Below are 17087 nucleotides of genomic sequence, written 5' to 3'. Positions count from 1 at the left end.
CAGGTATAATGATCTTATTGATCTCTCTGGCACCCAACACCAATCTGATGTCACCATTGGGTTTAATTACCGCCACAAGAGGGTTACAATATTCGGAATCTGAGGGCTCAATAATACCCCATTCTAACATTTTATTGATTTCCTTTCTGACTACTTCTTTCTTTGTCCATGGGATAGAATAGGAAGTATGACAAAAGGGTTTATGTGCATACGTCTTTATATGGAATTCAAAGTCTTTTATTATACCCGGACGTTTACTAAAAATCGACTGAGATGCTTCCAACAAGTAGTACAGTTCGTCCCTTTGGATAACAGATAAATATTCTGATTCTAACACCTTTTCCTGCAATGACATTTTATCAATCATTTCTTCAGAACATTCAATAAGGCATATATCATACACATTTTCATCATCAATACTGACATATTTTACCATTAGATTCATACACAACTGATTTGGAATTACGCGGCCCTTTCTCAGGGTGGCTGTCAAAACATTACCATTGGAATTAAATATACATTCACCTTTCTCTAAATTAATGATTGCACCGGTCTCACATAAAAAATCCAAACCCCAGATACATGGTACTGTCATTTTAGGAACAACCAGGAATGTACTTTCTATTTGAGCCCCCTGTATTGTAACGTCGACACGTACCTGTTTCACAACTTTTTGCATTTTTGCGCTGAACGCGCCAGACACGGTACATCCTGTGATAGGAAAAGTGGGTATTTTTAGCCCTCGGCTTATCTGTTTTAAACAGTCCAGCGTCATGACACTAATAGTTGCTCCAGTGTCAATTAATATTTCAACATCAACATTATTTATACTTTTTGGAATTATTGCCTGTAAAATTTGTCCACATTTATTAGAAACTTCAGGTTTTTCTTCAATTAATTCATTCCTTATATCCTGATCATTATTGTACCTTAATACTCTCAGTTCAAATTGATGCCTGCCTTCCTTCTCCTTTCCAGTCATCCTAGGAAGGCATTTGGTGACTGGTATTAGTTTAATCTATCTTGTTGAGTCATCGGTGGGGGTTCATGAACTTCCACAATCCGTACAGTATGATCCGAGTTATGGTATTCACCCCGTCGCACATTGGAGGCTCCTTCGCCCATTGGTATAACTCCTTGTGCTGGATGAGGACTCGAGGCATTTGTTCCATCCTGCTGATGAACATTATGCTTCGAATTATCTTCCCAAGGTCGAATACAATTGGGATCATCACTTGGGTACCTGTTACTCTTATTACTATCACTACTACGCACATTCGCGTCACCATATCGAGGTTTACCTCTAGCACAGTAAGTATCTTTTCTATATTTATTATAATCATTGTTTTTATTGCAACCATAGGATGAAGATTGTTCACGCTCCTGTGATGCGGGTTTGACCTGGTTTTCGGTATTATTATTATCATACGTTAAATTATTATTATTATTATTATAATTATTCGTATTACTATGAGTGTGAGTCGACATTTGATTACCACTCATTTGTCTTGCGTCTTCCATAATCATATCTATAGAGTCAATCACCGTCAAGAACTGTTCTACATCGTGGTCAGGAACATTTATTAACTTTTCACGTATATTTATGGGCAACCTTCCCTTCAAAATTATGATCACTTCCTTGTGAGAAATTGGATCACTGCAATTACGTGTCTTATTTATGTACTTTTCAAAATATTGCCTTAAAGTACTCCTTTTACTGTTAAAATACTCAGGTTGGTAAACCTCTTTTCTTAATTTCTCTTGTTTACTCGACGACCAGTATTTAGCCAAAAAAAGTTGTTCAAACTCAGCGCAAGTATGGCAACTTTCACTTACTTCAGCGGCCCATAATGCGGCTTCTCCGGTAATTTAGGATACTATAAATTGAAGTCGGTCGTGTTCTGACCAGCGACGTGGAAATATTCTTTTGAAATTATTGATAAAGATTTTCGGATGCAGGTTGTTCTTTTCAGTGGAGAATGTTGGGAATTGTCTACTTTTAAAAATGCTGTTCTCCACCTTTAAAGAAGACAAATATCCTCGCTGACCAAAAGAATCATCATCTTTACCAACCGAATCATCAACTTCCCAATGCAAATTTTCACCACAATTGTACTTCGTATTTTCACATGTTCGGTTGTATTTCGACCTATTCTCCAAACGTTCGTCCTCTGTCAACAGATTTTGTGATGACTTTTGTTCTAACTCCGCCAATTTATGATTGGTTTCCCTTTGCCATATAGGTAACTCATCAACTATTTTCTCTTTTATTTTCTGAATTTCGCTAGTGAAGAGCTTAATTAATTCATCATTTCTACTTAGGTGCTCATTGATATTTTCATTTGGCTGGGATCCAATAGTAGTCTTAACCTTGTCTACAATTTCATTTCCTTTTATTTCTATCCATTCAGATAGATCTTCGTCAAGTCTTTTAGTTTGATCTACTAAATACTTGTCAATCCCCTTACGAGCATCGGACTCAAACTCGACTATTTGTTTCGAAAGCTCTTCTATCTGTGCGCTAGCATTGAAACAGCTGCTTTCACACTTAACCATCCTATTGGACAGGCCATCATAACTCTTCAAAACTACCTCATATTTCTTTTCTACGTCATGAAGTTTTCCCATTAAATTATTATATTGCCTTTCTAAGGTGTTAGAAAACTCTACAGCTAGTTCTCCAAATTTCGCATTTAATTGAGTCTCCCAGTCCGCCTTTAATTCTTTCTTAGTATTTTCCAGTTTATAATCAAAGGTGTTCAGTTTGCTTTCCAAAGAATCCATTTTAACTTCTAATGAACCAAATTTGGCCTCAAATTTTTCGTTTAACTTTTGATTGTCCTCTTTTAATTGCTTATTATCTTTTTCTAGTGAACCAAGTCTTCCATTCATTACACCCATTTGAGTATTTATTGATACCAGCATATCAAACATTTTTTGATTAATATTTCCATTTTGAGGATCAACTTGCTGATCTACTTCCGAAACCTCAAGATCTTTATGTTCTTCCATGCTGCTTACCTTACTTATCATTGTATTTGAATCTCCTAACGGCTCTAAATCAATAACTGTATTATTATCTGTACATGTCTCCTGTCCCAGATTGAGCTCATGGGATGTATCATCCATATCCTCTTCACTTTCCTCTCTCTCTCTACTCATTACTCTACTCAACTGCACAATATCATGTATTCTTTTCGTTCGTTTTGACATGATTATTCACTACCAAGACATACACTTATTTTCACTATGTATTTATATATATTTATCTAGCGAAATCACAAGTCTCAACTTCTTTTTTTTTTTTTTTAATTATACAGTTATTTTAATCATACCTGGTAGTATTGCTCACTTTTAGCGATTATTGAAGAATACCTCTTTCATTGGACAGACTCACTGGCTGCTACAATATTTTCCAACTCTAGGGTTCGTGAATCCGGATGACACTCGACTCGATGCAGCAATCCTCCTCGATCGAGCCGCACGTTGTGGCGCCACTTCTACCGTATCTTCCTTCGCCGTCGGTGTTGTCGTTGTTACCGTGAGACACCGTTATACCAAGAGGAAAGGCGCGTCGATCTTAGAGCATGAGATAAGCCATTGACAACACACAACGGTCACGGTAGCACCTGATTCCAGAATAGCTGCCGTAGTTAAGATCTACGAACTATCCCTTGTTGACCAGGTCCCCAAAACTTAACTCGTAACGAGATCCCTTCAAAGCAAATTGTCATAACGATCGTCTATAAAGGCTTCGTACAACGAGAAGAAATGTTACGGTTGATGGAATAATAACAGATACGACCAAACTGTCTTGTCTCTTCTGCTTTATTTAATATAACTTCGTTCACAGTTTCATTTCGCATTCACCACTCATTCACCGAAACCCTTTGATGAACAGTTTTGGTTGCTTAACACCAACAGTCAATGATAATGATACAGCTTTTCTCCTTTTTATAAATTGAAGCCCGCTCTCCGTGATATAATAAGAAAAAAAAAAAAAAACGGTCTCAATACCGCGGCCCTCGTGAGATGCGAATAGACTTATCCCGGAATTGACCGCCCTGTAGGTGTACTCAATTTAATGACCACACTTCGCTGTCCGCTATTTCGCGTAACTGAATGTCCATTTGTTAGTCTGACTATACACTGTAGCTATTTAAAATTCGCCCCTATATTTTTCACAACGCACGATTAGCACTTCGTTACTTATTTGTTTTCTTTCTAAGAGTAAAGGAAAAAAAGACACCGTATAATCGGCTTAGTCGACATGAAGCAAAACACCTTAATATGCCCAATTTCACCTCTTCTTATAGGATTGGCTACCTTACTCATTAATTTACTACATATTATTTCCAATAACACTAAACAGGTATCGCCGTTATATTTTAATTGTATTCAAAAGCATGTTACTACTATTGTGACCAACCAAATCGTCACAAATCGCGCGGCGTGCGTTTTTAATGATAACTTTCCACTATTCAATTTCCGTTACAGCTATCTTGACTCGTAATGCTACAGTACCCCAGCTGAGGAATATTGCATGTGGGCACAACAAACTAGGACTCGCTAACTTTGAACAGTGAACTCAAGAGCGGTTTACAGTGCAGTGGTGCAACAGCCAATCAGCACTTGGGTTTCATAGCCACAGTAGGCCAGCAGCCAATCAGCACAGCTGACTGGGATAAACAAGACACCTCACATAGAAAATTACAACTTGCATCAGCTGTGCACCAGTCAAATCGAGATGACAACCGCAGCAGCAGCAACAGCAACAACAGGAGATGAGTGAAGGACAATAAGGTAATTTCATAGCAAAAGCCGTTTTATATTAAGTGATACATAATGAGTGGCATTAACGAACACGGCAGTGTGATGGACGAGAATGGACAACTGGAAAGAGATTCGAAAATTGGTAATGAAGCTGTGGAGGTTAAGTTTTTAAATGAACAGAAAGATATAATGGGGACTGGTTCTGTTGACAATAGTGGTTTTAAGTCAGATGTGAATGTACCTTTGAATGATGGGGATGAAAGCCCTATTAAAGAGCAAAGGGGATGAAAACAGTACTGAAGTGGACGAGATTGTTAAGGTTGAGGAGGAGGAATCTAGTAGCAAAAGTTTATGGCAGACGGAAAAGTGGAGGTGACTGTAAGGCAAATTATGAGTAGTTTGAATAGTATGTGTATGAAAGAAGACATTATTAGGGTGGAAAGTAGGATGAAAGAAGACATTAACAGGGCGGAGAAGAAAACTGATAGCATTAGAACTGACATGGTTAGCTTGAAGGATGAACTGAAGAAAAAAATTAAAAAGGAGATTCAGGTAGTCAGCTCTAATCTTTTAGAATTAAAGAACAAGGTTGAAGCAGAAGATAAAGATTGTGATGGAAAGATAAAGAAAGTAGTGCATAACACTAATGAGAAATTAACATTAATGAGTAGTAAATGTGTAGAAGAGAGAAAGAAGCTTTGTGATGACTACAGTAAGACGGTGAAGGCTTTTAAAAAAAAAGTGTAAAGATGAAGTCAAAGCAGCCAGGAAATTTTCTGCTGAAAATAGGGTTAAACTCGAGAACCAAATCGAAGAAATTAAAAACGATTTTGAAATGGAAGTGGAAACCACATGTGCAGTAGTGGTAGAGGAAAAACTGCTAAAAGTAAATAAAAATGTAGATTCCAAATTGGCTGAAATGGAGGAAAAGATGGAAGAGGTACAAAAACAAAAGCATAGAGTATGTAGTGTCCCAAACAGTCCTTCATTTGTTAGTTGTAAGAAATTTGATAATTTTGAACCATATGGGGAAGTGCATCCACTGGATTTCATTAGAGAATTAAATGATTTGCCTGAAACATGGAATGACAAAGAGAAAATGTCATTTGTGAGAGGGTTTTTGAAGGGGGGTGCTTATGGATGGGCAGCTCAGGTAGCTGATAGTTGTACTTCGTGGCAAAGCTTTGAGAAAGCTTTTTTAGATGAACATTGGTCCAAAGAAAAGCAGCAGACGATTTTGAGTGAATTTTGGGGAGGAGAGAGATCTGACTCCAGGAAGGGTACTGTGAAAGGTTTCTGTCAGCTTTGGATAAACAAACTGAAATATTTTGACAAAGAGCTAGGTAGTGAATCAGTAATTATGGGTTTAGAAACTAAGTTGCCTCAGAAAGTTAAGAGAATTGTTTGTACCTGCCCCTAGGGGTAATATTAGTGATTTCTTGAATTATGTTGATAAAGTGGAGAGGGTGAAGCCCTCAATAGAAGATTGTAGGAGGAATATTGATGACAATGTATCAGAGGGAGAATTTCAGGTAAATAGGATGAACAGGACTAATTATAGTAGAAATTCAAGGAATGGTTGGGTGGAGGACAGCCAGATGGGCACTGAAATGGTAGGAGAAATTCAAGTAAAATAGATGGAGGAGATGATTAATCCTGGATCAAACCATTTAAACTAGATAATGCACCTGTTTTGGCTTGCACTAGAGCAGGTAGTGATGAAGAGCTATTTGTATATAAATTTGCTGTATAATCACAAGTAAGGGTAATGTAAATGATAGCAGTAAGACAAGTGTAATTACTAATTCTAGTGAGATGTTGAATGACGGTGTGGGTAGCAATGTTTATCCCATAAAAGGAGACGAGGAACTTACTATAATAAAATCAAATGATGGAACAGAGGGGGTTGCTGTTGCTCAGGATGTCCAAAGTGTCAAAATGGATGTTAAATTTTTAAAAGAACATAAGGAATTCAGGTGTTTTGCTTTGCGGTCTAATACTGGAAACAAGGATCAGCTAATTAGCCAAATATTTGAGGACAGTGAAAGTTACAGTAGGTCTGATTCTGAAAGTAGTGGTAATGATGATAGCAGTGACAAATTCAGTAGCGATGAGGATGAGGGATTTGAATTAATAATTGTTAATGATGGCCATTTGTTAAGTAAAAAAGAATAGAGGAGGATAACATTTAGTCTAATGAAGAGTTAGAGCTTGAGAGTGGTAATGAGGAATATAACCATGCTATCTGTCATTTGACTGTGTCTCATAATTTGGTAAGCAGGATGATAGTTTTTCCAGGGAAAGGATTAATGAGGATTTGTTGTATGAAGAAGATCACATGGTACGTAAAAAGGAAGTGTGGCACCCTTTAATAACAGCAAATGTACAAGGTATACATGTTACGTGTTTACTGGACAGTGGTAGTGATTTGAATAGTATTTCACAGGCATTTTTTGAATCTATTAAGAACACAGATGGTATAGTAGTGATGCGTGTTTCTGGGATAAAAATTATTGGTGCTACTGGTAAGCTATCAAAGAGTGTGAAACGAGAGGTACTATTAACTGTGAAATTGGCAGGACAGCTGTTGGAGTGCAATTGCTTAGTGATTCAAAAACTCAGCACTGAAGTAATGTTTGAGACTAATTTCTCATGTAAATAGCAAATAGGGGGTTCAACATTCTGTGTTGGATTCATTATGTGGCATTAATGCTTACCCCAGCTGTCTGTCTCATTTTTCATGTTACCTGAGACAGTCAAACTCTTCTCCTATCCTATCTGTAGTTTTTAAGTGAATCAGAAATATTTTACTTTGAGTTTCATGTGATATTATGTTGTGTTAGTTATAAGTAACAGAATCATAAGAGGTTGGAAGAAAGTAAATGAGCACCACAGTAAAAGAATTTATGTCAAAGAAGTAAGGTAAACAGACAATGAAAGGTGTCAACATATGTGGACTATAATTAACATCTGAAGTAATCAGCTCGTGTGAAGTTAATATAATTTGGTGCATCAGCAGAGGCAATATATGGTAAGAACCATCTTGAATACTAGATCTTAATACTAACTGTGGTAAAATAGAAGTGTTTGTGTTCAGGGCAATCAGTATATGGAGATAACTATCTTTGTCATGGTACAGCGGTTTCTAATATTAAGGAATTACAACTGTAAACAGTTTCCTGGAGTAATGTATGGAATGTATAAACAAGATTTGTATGTATATCGCCCTTCAGGCTGGAATATTAAGGAATTTGATGGAATACATTGAAATAATGGTTTTTGTGAGTGATAATTTTGTCTGATCAGTAATGAGGGTTAAGTTTGCCTTAGCATAAGGATCTGTTACTGTAGAGTGTTTTTCAGTAGAATAAATTTTGCATTGGATAAGCAGTGCAGGTGTAAATAATGAAGCAATAATAAAATAATGAATAATGTTAAGCTATTAATGGTTAGAGAGACTGTCTCTGCTGTAGGGATATTTTTTGAGAAAGCACTCCACTAGTTAACGAGGTAAATAAAATAATACAGCTGACAGACATGATTAGGTAATGAAAAAGATGACTGTATACAAATAAATGTGGTGTAACTGTATTGAGGATCTAAATTTTGAACTAGGAAACATTGGGTACTGTGTATATTGTGCAATTCATGACACTGCAGTTGAGAATGAGTTTAATAGAAAGAGCAATATTTTAGTGAGGTACTATAATGCTGCATCATTGGATCTATAGGTTATCTGAAAACTTCTATTTGCGTTCTGAGGAATTATGAGCTTAAAGTGGTAATACTGGGATGAAGAACAGTAATTTTGCTGATTAACCCTCTGACTGCTGGGGACATGCTAAATTGTCATGCCTCGCTGTTCCCCTGGCGCACCTGACGTGTATGAGTGCGGCCCTTGGGTCTTCCCTACAGCGCTAAGGATGTGTTGACACGTACTGCACCACTGGCCTTTCCACTGCTAGGGACGAGTTTAGGCGTGCCGAGTCACAGCTAACTGAATGCTCCAGACATGTAAACACACACATCTGTATTTCCATCCTGCTCATCCAGTAGCTGTCCGGTGGTCTGACTGTATGGTTCTAGAGTGCATATATGTTTGTTGCCGTGTTCCCTCTTTGCAGAATTAGACTTCGATTCCTGTGTTTTCGTTAGTTTTCTTGTTTTCTATGTGAGAAATGTCATAACACTGTGGTTGCACAGATAAAGAAATCCTGGGTATGCTCACTAAGAGTGACAGTGAGTTTGAATTATCTGATGTTGCTAGCCACTGCAACATTTAATAAACAGCTCTTTCAGACAGGGGTCATTTCCTGACTTGTTAAAAGTCACTGAAATAAGACCAGTGCATAAAAAGGGAAAAACTACTGATGTACAAAATTATAGGCCTATTTCATTGACATCAGAACTTAGTAAGTTGTTGGAACGGCTATTTCTTGATCAAATGGAATCATTTTTCTCTAAGTACAATATATTAAAAAGTTCTCAACATGGTTTCAGGAAGGGCAAGTCTACAATAACAGCCATAGCCACATTTATTCAAGCAGTATTGAATAAACTTGACGATGGAAACAAAGTTATTGGCACCTTTCTAGACCTATCTAAGGTTTTTGATACTGTAAATCACTCCATTCTTCTACATAAGTTAGAAACTTATGGGGTCAGAGGAGTGGCATTAGATTTGTTAAGATCATACCTTGCTGACAGGAGACAATGTGTTAAGTTGTATCATACAACTGGGGGACTTATACAAACAGTAAAATCATCTTATAAAATTCTTAACTGTGGGGTCTCTCAGGGAAGTATTATTGGGCCTTTTCTGTTCATTGTGTACATCAATGATATAATAATTCCAAAAAATGCAGACCTTGTGAATTATGCCAACGACACCTCCTTCATAAGCTGGGGCCCTACGAAACAGCTAGCAGTAGAAAATAATATGAAGAACACTAGCCTTATCACAGAATATATGACTAAAAATAAGCTGGCATTAAATAAGGAAGAGACAATTCTAATGGAGTTTATGCTAAATTACAAATCAAAACAAGTGCATACTGAGCCAGAGTTATCAGTTTAAACAATTGATAAACATAAATTCCTGGGTATTATAGTTGATGAACATCTTACATGGAAGGAGCTCATCAGCTACAAGTGTAAAAAACTCTCATGTAATACCTACCTGCTAAAACGCCTTTCTAGCATAATTGCGTCACCAGTCTTAAGACAAATCTATTTTGGTATTATACACTCCCACCTACAATACAGTATTGAGATTTTGGGCAGGGCACCAACGGTATACATGGATAGGGCTTTTAGAGTCCAGAAGAGAGCAATTAGGATAATAGTGAATATTAGTAAATGTCAATCCTGTAGAGAATACTTCATAAAGTATAATATACTAACAGTGCATTCATTATATGTTCTAAGGACTATACTGTTTGTAAAAGAAAATATGGAGCACAGTATAATAAATAGTGATATCCATAGTTATAATAAAAGGAAAGAGGATTAACACACACAATTCAGAAATAAAAAAGCAACCGATCATAATCCATTTTCTGCTGAAAGATTTTTTTTACAACAGACTGCCAAATACCATAAAAATGTTAAAAGGAAACATATTTAAAATAAAATTAAAGCAGCTGTTATTGCTAAATGTTTGTACTCCATCAAGGATTTTTAATGTTGTATGTACTTTATTTCTGCTACTAAACTATTATTATTGTTCATGTATGTACTGACCGACTATGTCCACGACTGTAAAAGTTATTATGGACAAATAAACCATTACCATTACCATTACCATTACCATTACCATTACCATTATTATTATTATTATTATTATTATTATTATTATTATTATTATTACTACTAATCTCGAAGCTAGTGTCCTCAGTCCTTTACATCAGAGGAGGGAGCAAGAATTATAATCAGCAGTTCCTCTGAATGCAAGGAATCAAAAAGTGACAGTGAAATGGTTCGGAAAAGAGTGCACTTGAGGAAATTTATTGTTTTGTCTCTATTTGCCTTCTAATGGCACATGTTAAGAAGTTCAAATTAAGTCCAGAGAATTACCTTTGAACACACCAGTTTTCAGCGAAATTATGTCCTGAGATAGTTTTTGTCTACATCTGAGAATGTTACACCTCACTGATAACTCTACGAGCACTGGAGGCAACAGTCTATTTAAAATTAGGACGATTGTTGACAAAGTTCGTAAAATGTTTCATAATTAATTTCGCCCACATCACAAGCTTTGTATAGATTAAAGTCTCTTGCTGTTCAAAGGACAGATTTAGAATAAAGACATTTGTACTGTGTGACTGTCAGAGTGGGTATATTTTGGATTTTATTGTATAGACAGAGAAAAAGTGGCAATGTAGTGGCAACTCTTATGGGACCACATTTGGTACAGGGTCATATTCTGTATGTCGATAATTGTTACTCCAACCCAGACCTGTTCCTCTGGCTTCAAAACCATGGAACAGCCACATGTAGCACTGTTCGTAAGAAAAGGCGCAACATGCCAAAACTGCAGAAGAACTTAAAATGAGGAGAAACTAAGTTTAAGTCCACTGACAAGGTCCTAGCTATCAAGTGGTGCGATAAGAGAGAGGTGTGCATGTTGACCACAAGTCACACAACACAAATGGTTGAAACAGAGAAGACTGACAGAAGTACTGGCAAAAAAAATAAAGAAAGTACAGTGTATTGTAGATTACAATTTGAGTAAGGGTGCATTTGACCATTGTGCCATGTTACTGAGCTCAGTGAGATCAGGGCGTAAGACTGTGAAATAGTGCAAGAAATATTTTTTTTTCACATTCTGGATTTGTGCATTCTAAATGCTCAGGCTCTCCACCAGTCAGTAATGGGGCAAAAAATGGCACTCCCAGAGTTTCACCTTTCTCTCATAAGGGAGATTGTAGAAAAATATGCTACAGAACGGAAAAAAGTGGGTAGTGGAAGGGGCTACGTTGACAAGAATCCTCTGAGATTCACAGGGAGACATTTTCCGGCTGTTATCATGAGCGAACATTCGCAGAAAAAGTATGCTAATGCACAGATGTGTGGTTTGCATGAAACAGAAAGTGTGCCGCGAACTAGATACGAAAGCAAAACTTGCAACATCCCATTATGTGTTGTACCCTGCTTTTAGACTTATCATACAAAGAAGCATTACTAATCATTGGGAACTAAATCTGAGACAATTTATTGACACTTCTGAATGAATAACTAAAAAAGGGGCAAAAAATATAAAAAGAATATAAATCTATTTTTACCTTTGCCAATGCCTGCCCAAAGTCTGGATCGAAAAGGAGGATGGGAAATAGATGCCACATGTGTAAAATTATTAAAAGGAAGCCTGACTTTTTCATATGTAGCAGTTTATGGCAAATGAACGGACTTGGTGGTTGAGATAGTGCAATATCTGTACTGTGTCAAATGTAATTATGCCGGGTACATTGCACCGGTATAACAAAACCCATATGTTAAACTACATTTGATACATTTAAATTATTAAGACTTAACATGGACAGTTATATTCTTTTATCCTTAGTAGTACAAATATGGATCACATTTGGTCTACTTGTAAAAGACCTGTTTTCAATAACTGATTCAAATGCCCTGATCAACGAAAAACAACATGCCATAGTTAAAACTCTGTTCCCAGTGCGATTTTTCTTGCTACTTTGCCTCTGTTGTTAGCCAATATTGGAAATTAAACTCATTGTTCTGAGGAGGTTGGGGGCCTTAAAATTTGTTGTTTGAATGAGTTTGGCTTTGAAGCATTAATAGAAAACAAGAAAACGATATTTGTGAAAGAAGTATCAAATATATCCTGCTTTCATCTAACTGCCACTTGGACCTGTTGAAGGTGTGGACAACTTGGTGAGAAAATGTGTAACAGCTCATTAAGAGTGTGAAAGTGCTTGTGAAAAATACTAAACATTGAGCAAGTGAAATTTTCTGTCAAAAAAGTGAACTACAATGCGCAGTGTAATTAAACTTTTTGCTGCCCATTAGGATTTATTTTGTATAGCAAGACAGGACTTGTACAAAGTGATATATATCTCAAAATGTAATCTTTGCTTACCCTAAAAGGACATCACTTATGATGAAGATGCCTAATTTCTATTAAAAATACAGCTTGTGGATATTCTGTGCAATTGTACAGTACACTTTATGTAAATATTTTTTTATGGGGGATTTTCATATGGCCAGCCCATGTAAGTATAAACTTGGAAAAACACGTATAATATAGTTTTGATAAGATTTCGTACGTAATTTTTTTGTGTGTGTACATTGTTCAACCCAATTTTTGTGATCACTGGTAGTCATTGAATTGCCCAGTTAGTTATCTGCAATTATCTGGTCCAATGAGGGGGTGATGTGACGAAGCGAGCTCTGATATTTTTATTTCCCCTCTTGTTTTCCCATTTGCCTCCTTAAAATTCATTTTTTTCATTTTTGACTAATTATCATTAACATACAAGAGTATAATCTGCATTTTCATAAAAGAGAAAGTTGGCCCTCAGTTTTAAAGAATATAACACCAGATCTAATTTTGTGCTTAGTTTTATGTATTTAATTGATTTTCTAATTTATTTCGACTATTCCTAGTTAGTATCTTTTTATATAGGGTGAAATCAGTAATAACTTAAATTCTATTGTTGACTTATAAACAAACAAAGTCTGTACTAATTATAAACATTTGGTGGAACAACTAATAGTATTCTTAAATGATCTATTTGGCCCTATTCAAAACTATGTTAGCAAAGCCAGACCTTAATTAATTCCAAAGTAATTAATAGTTTTGTCAAAAGTCTGTTAATTTCATCATTTAAACACATAATTTATCCTAACTCTTGTATTACAAGAAACTGTCAAAATGAAGAAGTTTTCTATGTATTCAGTTAATTGAATGAAGTAAGTTTTAATCATAATTTCTGTAAATTAAATGTCGAACAATGTGTAGTTTCAGCACCTATTATTGTGAGGGTATATAAGGGCCCAATTTTTGGTCTCGAGACAGTCAGTCCATGGCCGAGTTTCAGACAAGAAACCTGTGTTGGTTAGAACAACAACAATGCATCAACTTAACCATGAAATAAGTGTTACACCAATCGGCCATGTGATAAAGCAACGACAGAGTCTGTTAAATTTAATTAAAAGACTGAACTGCGTGGTTAGGTTGTTATTGCTCGTAGATGTTCAACAGAAAACTATTGTAGTAGTATGTGGATGTTTGCTTGCAACCTATTAATGAGGCTTATTGGAAGTTAAATAATAGTGCACTGGTCATATAACTGTATTATTGGAGGGTTGTGAACAGTGAAAGTAAAGAACTGTGAAACACAACTGTGCATCTGTCGGCTACATCATTTACAGCAGTCAGTTCTGCACTTCCACCCCCTATTTTTTTTCAGCCAGTATCACAACGAGGTACATCGACACAGAGGACAATCAATGAAGAACTAAAGCAGGTGAATGTCACAGACTGACCACAAACATAAGGAAGGAGACTCCAAATCCCAATGTATTCTCTATTTAATCATCTGTATACCCACATTCTGGAACTAAAAATCCTGATTTGTTTAGTAAGTCATACTCTAAACAGTAAAATTAGAGTTCACTGTTGCACTACACAGACAGGAATTTTTCAGTATGCTAGCATAAATCTGAAGTTCAAAATCACAAACGAAAATGCAGACAACATATGATGAGAAAAAAATTGTTCAGATTATCATATTTTCTGCTACTTATAAATGCCTAGATGATTGTAAGTGAACACCACAGAATACAACTCAGGAGTAGACGAACACTATTGTTTGTATTCTACGGTAACAAATAAGACCTAAAATTTAAAACTGTGGCCTATACATAAAAGCTAATATCACAGTACAGCCCACCTGTTCTGGAGTACAAGTGTCACGCCAGGTGTGAATAAGTTTGCAGAACATGGAATATGGCCCACAGAAATTTTGTTTTCGCAGACGCCCAAATTCACTTAGTTCTGCATAGGTCATTCCCATATCCTGTTCATCAGTTTGTGCCAGCTGACCATCTGCTAAGGGTTCAAGCTCAGCTGTGGGTGGAGCTGCAAGGATTTCCTTAAGTACAGGTAATTCAAATCTGAAAATAAAGATAACAATACATGCTTCAAAGTGATGATGTCATTTCAAGGATATTTTAACCTGTATATGTAAATGGAGATTGGCACTAGCAAGAAAAGCATTTCTGGAAAAAAAGGGAATCTGTCAACTACTAATACAATTTGAGTTTTGGGAAGACTTTTCTGGAGATATTTTTCTGAGGTGTAGTCTTGTATGGAAGTGAAATGTAGGCAGTAATTAATCAGACAGGAAGAGAATAGAAGCTTTTGAAATGTAGTGTTACAGAAGAATGCTGAAGATTACATGGTTAGAAACAACAAATGAGGTGGTATTGGATCAATCTGGGGAAAAAAGAAATTTATGGTACAATTTGATTACAAGAAGAGATCAGTCGACAGGACTCATCCTGAGGTATCAACGAATTGTCAGTTTGGTAATGGAAGGAAGTGTGGGAGGATAAAAATTGTAGAGAAAGACCAAGGCTTGAATACAGTACGTGGGTTCAAACGTTTGTAGGTTGCGGTAGTTGTGGAGAGATGATGATGACGATGATGATGATGATGATGCTGTGCAGAACAGACTAGCATGGAGATCCATAACATAGCAACTAATAATAGTAATAATAATAATAATACTACGAGGATTGGAACTTAAATAGTGGCAACTATATATTCACAACCGATACAAAAGAGTTGCATGTTTGCACCAGTTGCTGTCCTTCAAAGTAGTCATCAGCATTGTGTAGAACCCATTGCCAGCAATGTGGAAGGCGTAGTATTCCGTTAGCAGAGCCTGTTATGTTGATGGTGCGAATGGAGCTGTCTACTGCCTGTCGAATCTCTGGAACAGTTCTGAAGCGAATGCTATGAAGTGGTTCCTTTATCTTCAGAATCAAATCAAAGCCATGAGGACTCAAGTCCGGGCAGTGTTGTGGATGGTACAGTACATCCCAGTCACATCGACTGATGCGCTGTATGCGCCCGCGCATTGTCATGCAAAATGGTGGGTGGGTTGCGCAGAAAGTGTCGCCTCTTCTTTTGCAAAGCTAATCACAGGTTATGCTACAAAAACGAACATTAATACGACTCAAGTCCTTGGTTGTGAATAAATAGTTGCCACTCTAAGTTCCAACCCTCATACTAGTAATAGTAGTAGTAGTAGTAGTAGTAGTAGTAATAATAATAATAATAATAATAATAATAATAATAATAATAATAATAATACAGATAACGACTATGATAAATGTAGAACCATGAGAGGTGTGGGAAATAGTAGGCAGACCCATAAAGAGCATTTTCTGCATGACACTTCCTCTGCATAATGTCTGTTGGATTCATACCATAATTTGATGAGTACAATAAAAATGAAACTGTATCTCCTCCTCCTCCTGCTCATCAACATCAACATCATCACATTCTTATTTCAGAACTACATATACAAGTTTTATGCCAATTAGCTCCACAGATGAGGAACAGATTGAGGACATGTATGATGAGATAAAAGAAATTATTCAGATGGTTAAAGGAGCTGAAAATTTAAGTCATGAGGGACTGGAATTCGACATCAGGAAAAGGAAGAGAAGGGGAAGTCGTAGTTGAATATGGACTGGGGGAAAGCAATAAAAGAGGAAACCACCTAGCAGAATTTTGCAAAGACCATAATTTAATCACAGCTAAAACTTAGTTTAAGAGTCATGAGATAACGTTGTATACACGGGAAGAGACCTGGAGATATCAGAAGGTTTCATACTGATTATCTAATGGTTAGACAGAGATTTAGGAACCAGATTTTAAACTGTAAGATGTTTCCAGGGGCAGATGTGGACCCTGACCACAATTTATTGTTTATGAACTGCAGATTAAAACTGAAATTTGAGGAGATGGGACCTGGATAAACTGAAAGAACTGGAGGTTGTAGAGGGTTCCAGAGGGAGCATTAAGGAATGATTGACAAGAACACAGGAAAGGAAGAAGAATGGGTGGCTTTGAGAGATGAAATAGTGAAGCCAGCAGAGGATCAAGCAGGTAAAAAGACGAGGGATAATAGAAATCCTTGGGTAACAGAAGAGATATTGAATTTCAATGAGGAAAGGAGAAAATATAAAAATGCAATTAATGAAGCAAGTGAAAGGGAATATAAATGTTTAAAAAATGAGATCAACAGAAAGTACAAAATGGCTAAGCGGGAATGGCTAAA

The 17087-nt window shown here is 36.5% G+C and overlaps 1 protein-coding gene across 1 annotated transcript in view; it reads right to left on the bottom strand.

Annotated features, from left to right (window-relative positions):
- The window catches only part of LOC126174924 (glutamine-dependent NAD(+) synthetase), a 239696-nt gene that overhangs the window by 33730 nt on the left and 188879 nt on the right, over positions 1–17087 (bottom strand). The window contains exon 13 of the mRNA XM_049921364.1: positions 14688–14910. Within this exon, the coding sequence (XP_049777321.1) occupies positions 14688–14910 (223 nt within the window). The remainder of the gene's footprint in view (positions 1–14687; positions 14911–17087) is intronic.

Source organism: Schistocerca cancellata, chromosome 3 (genome assembly GCF_023864275.1).
Source record: "Schistocerca cancellata isolate TAMUIC-IGC-003103 chromosome 3, iqSchCanc2.1, whole genome shotgun sequence".
In the NCBI taxonomy this organism is placed as follows: Eukaryota; Metazoa; Arthropoda; class Insecta; order Orthoptera; family Acrididae; genus Schistocerca; species Schistocerca cancellata.
The sequence above is the reverse complement of the archived record's forward strand: the minus strand, read 5'-3'. Positions and strand labels throughout refer to the sequence as shown.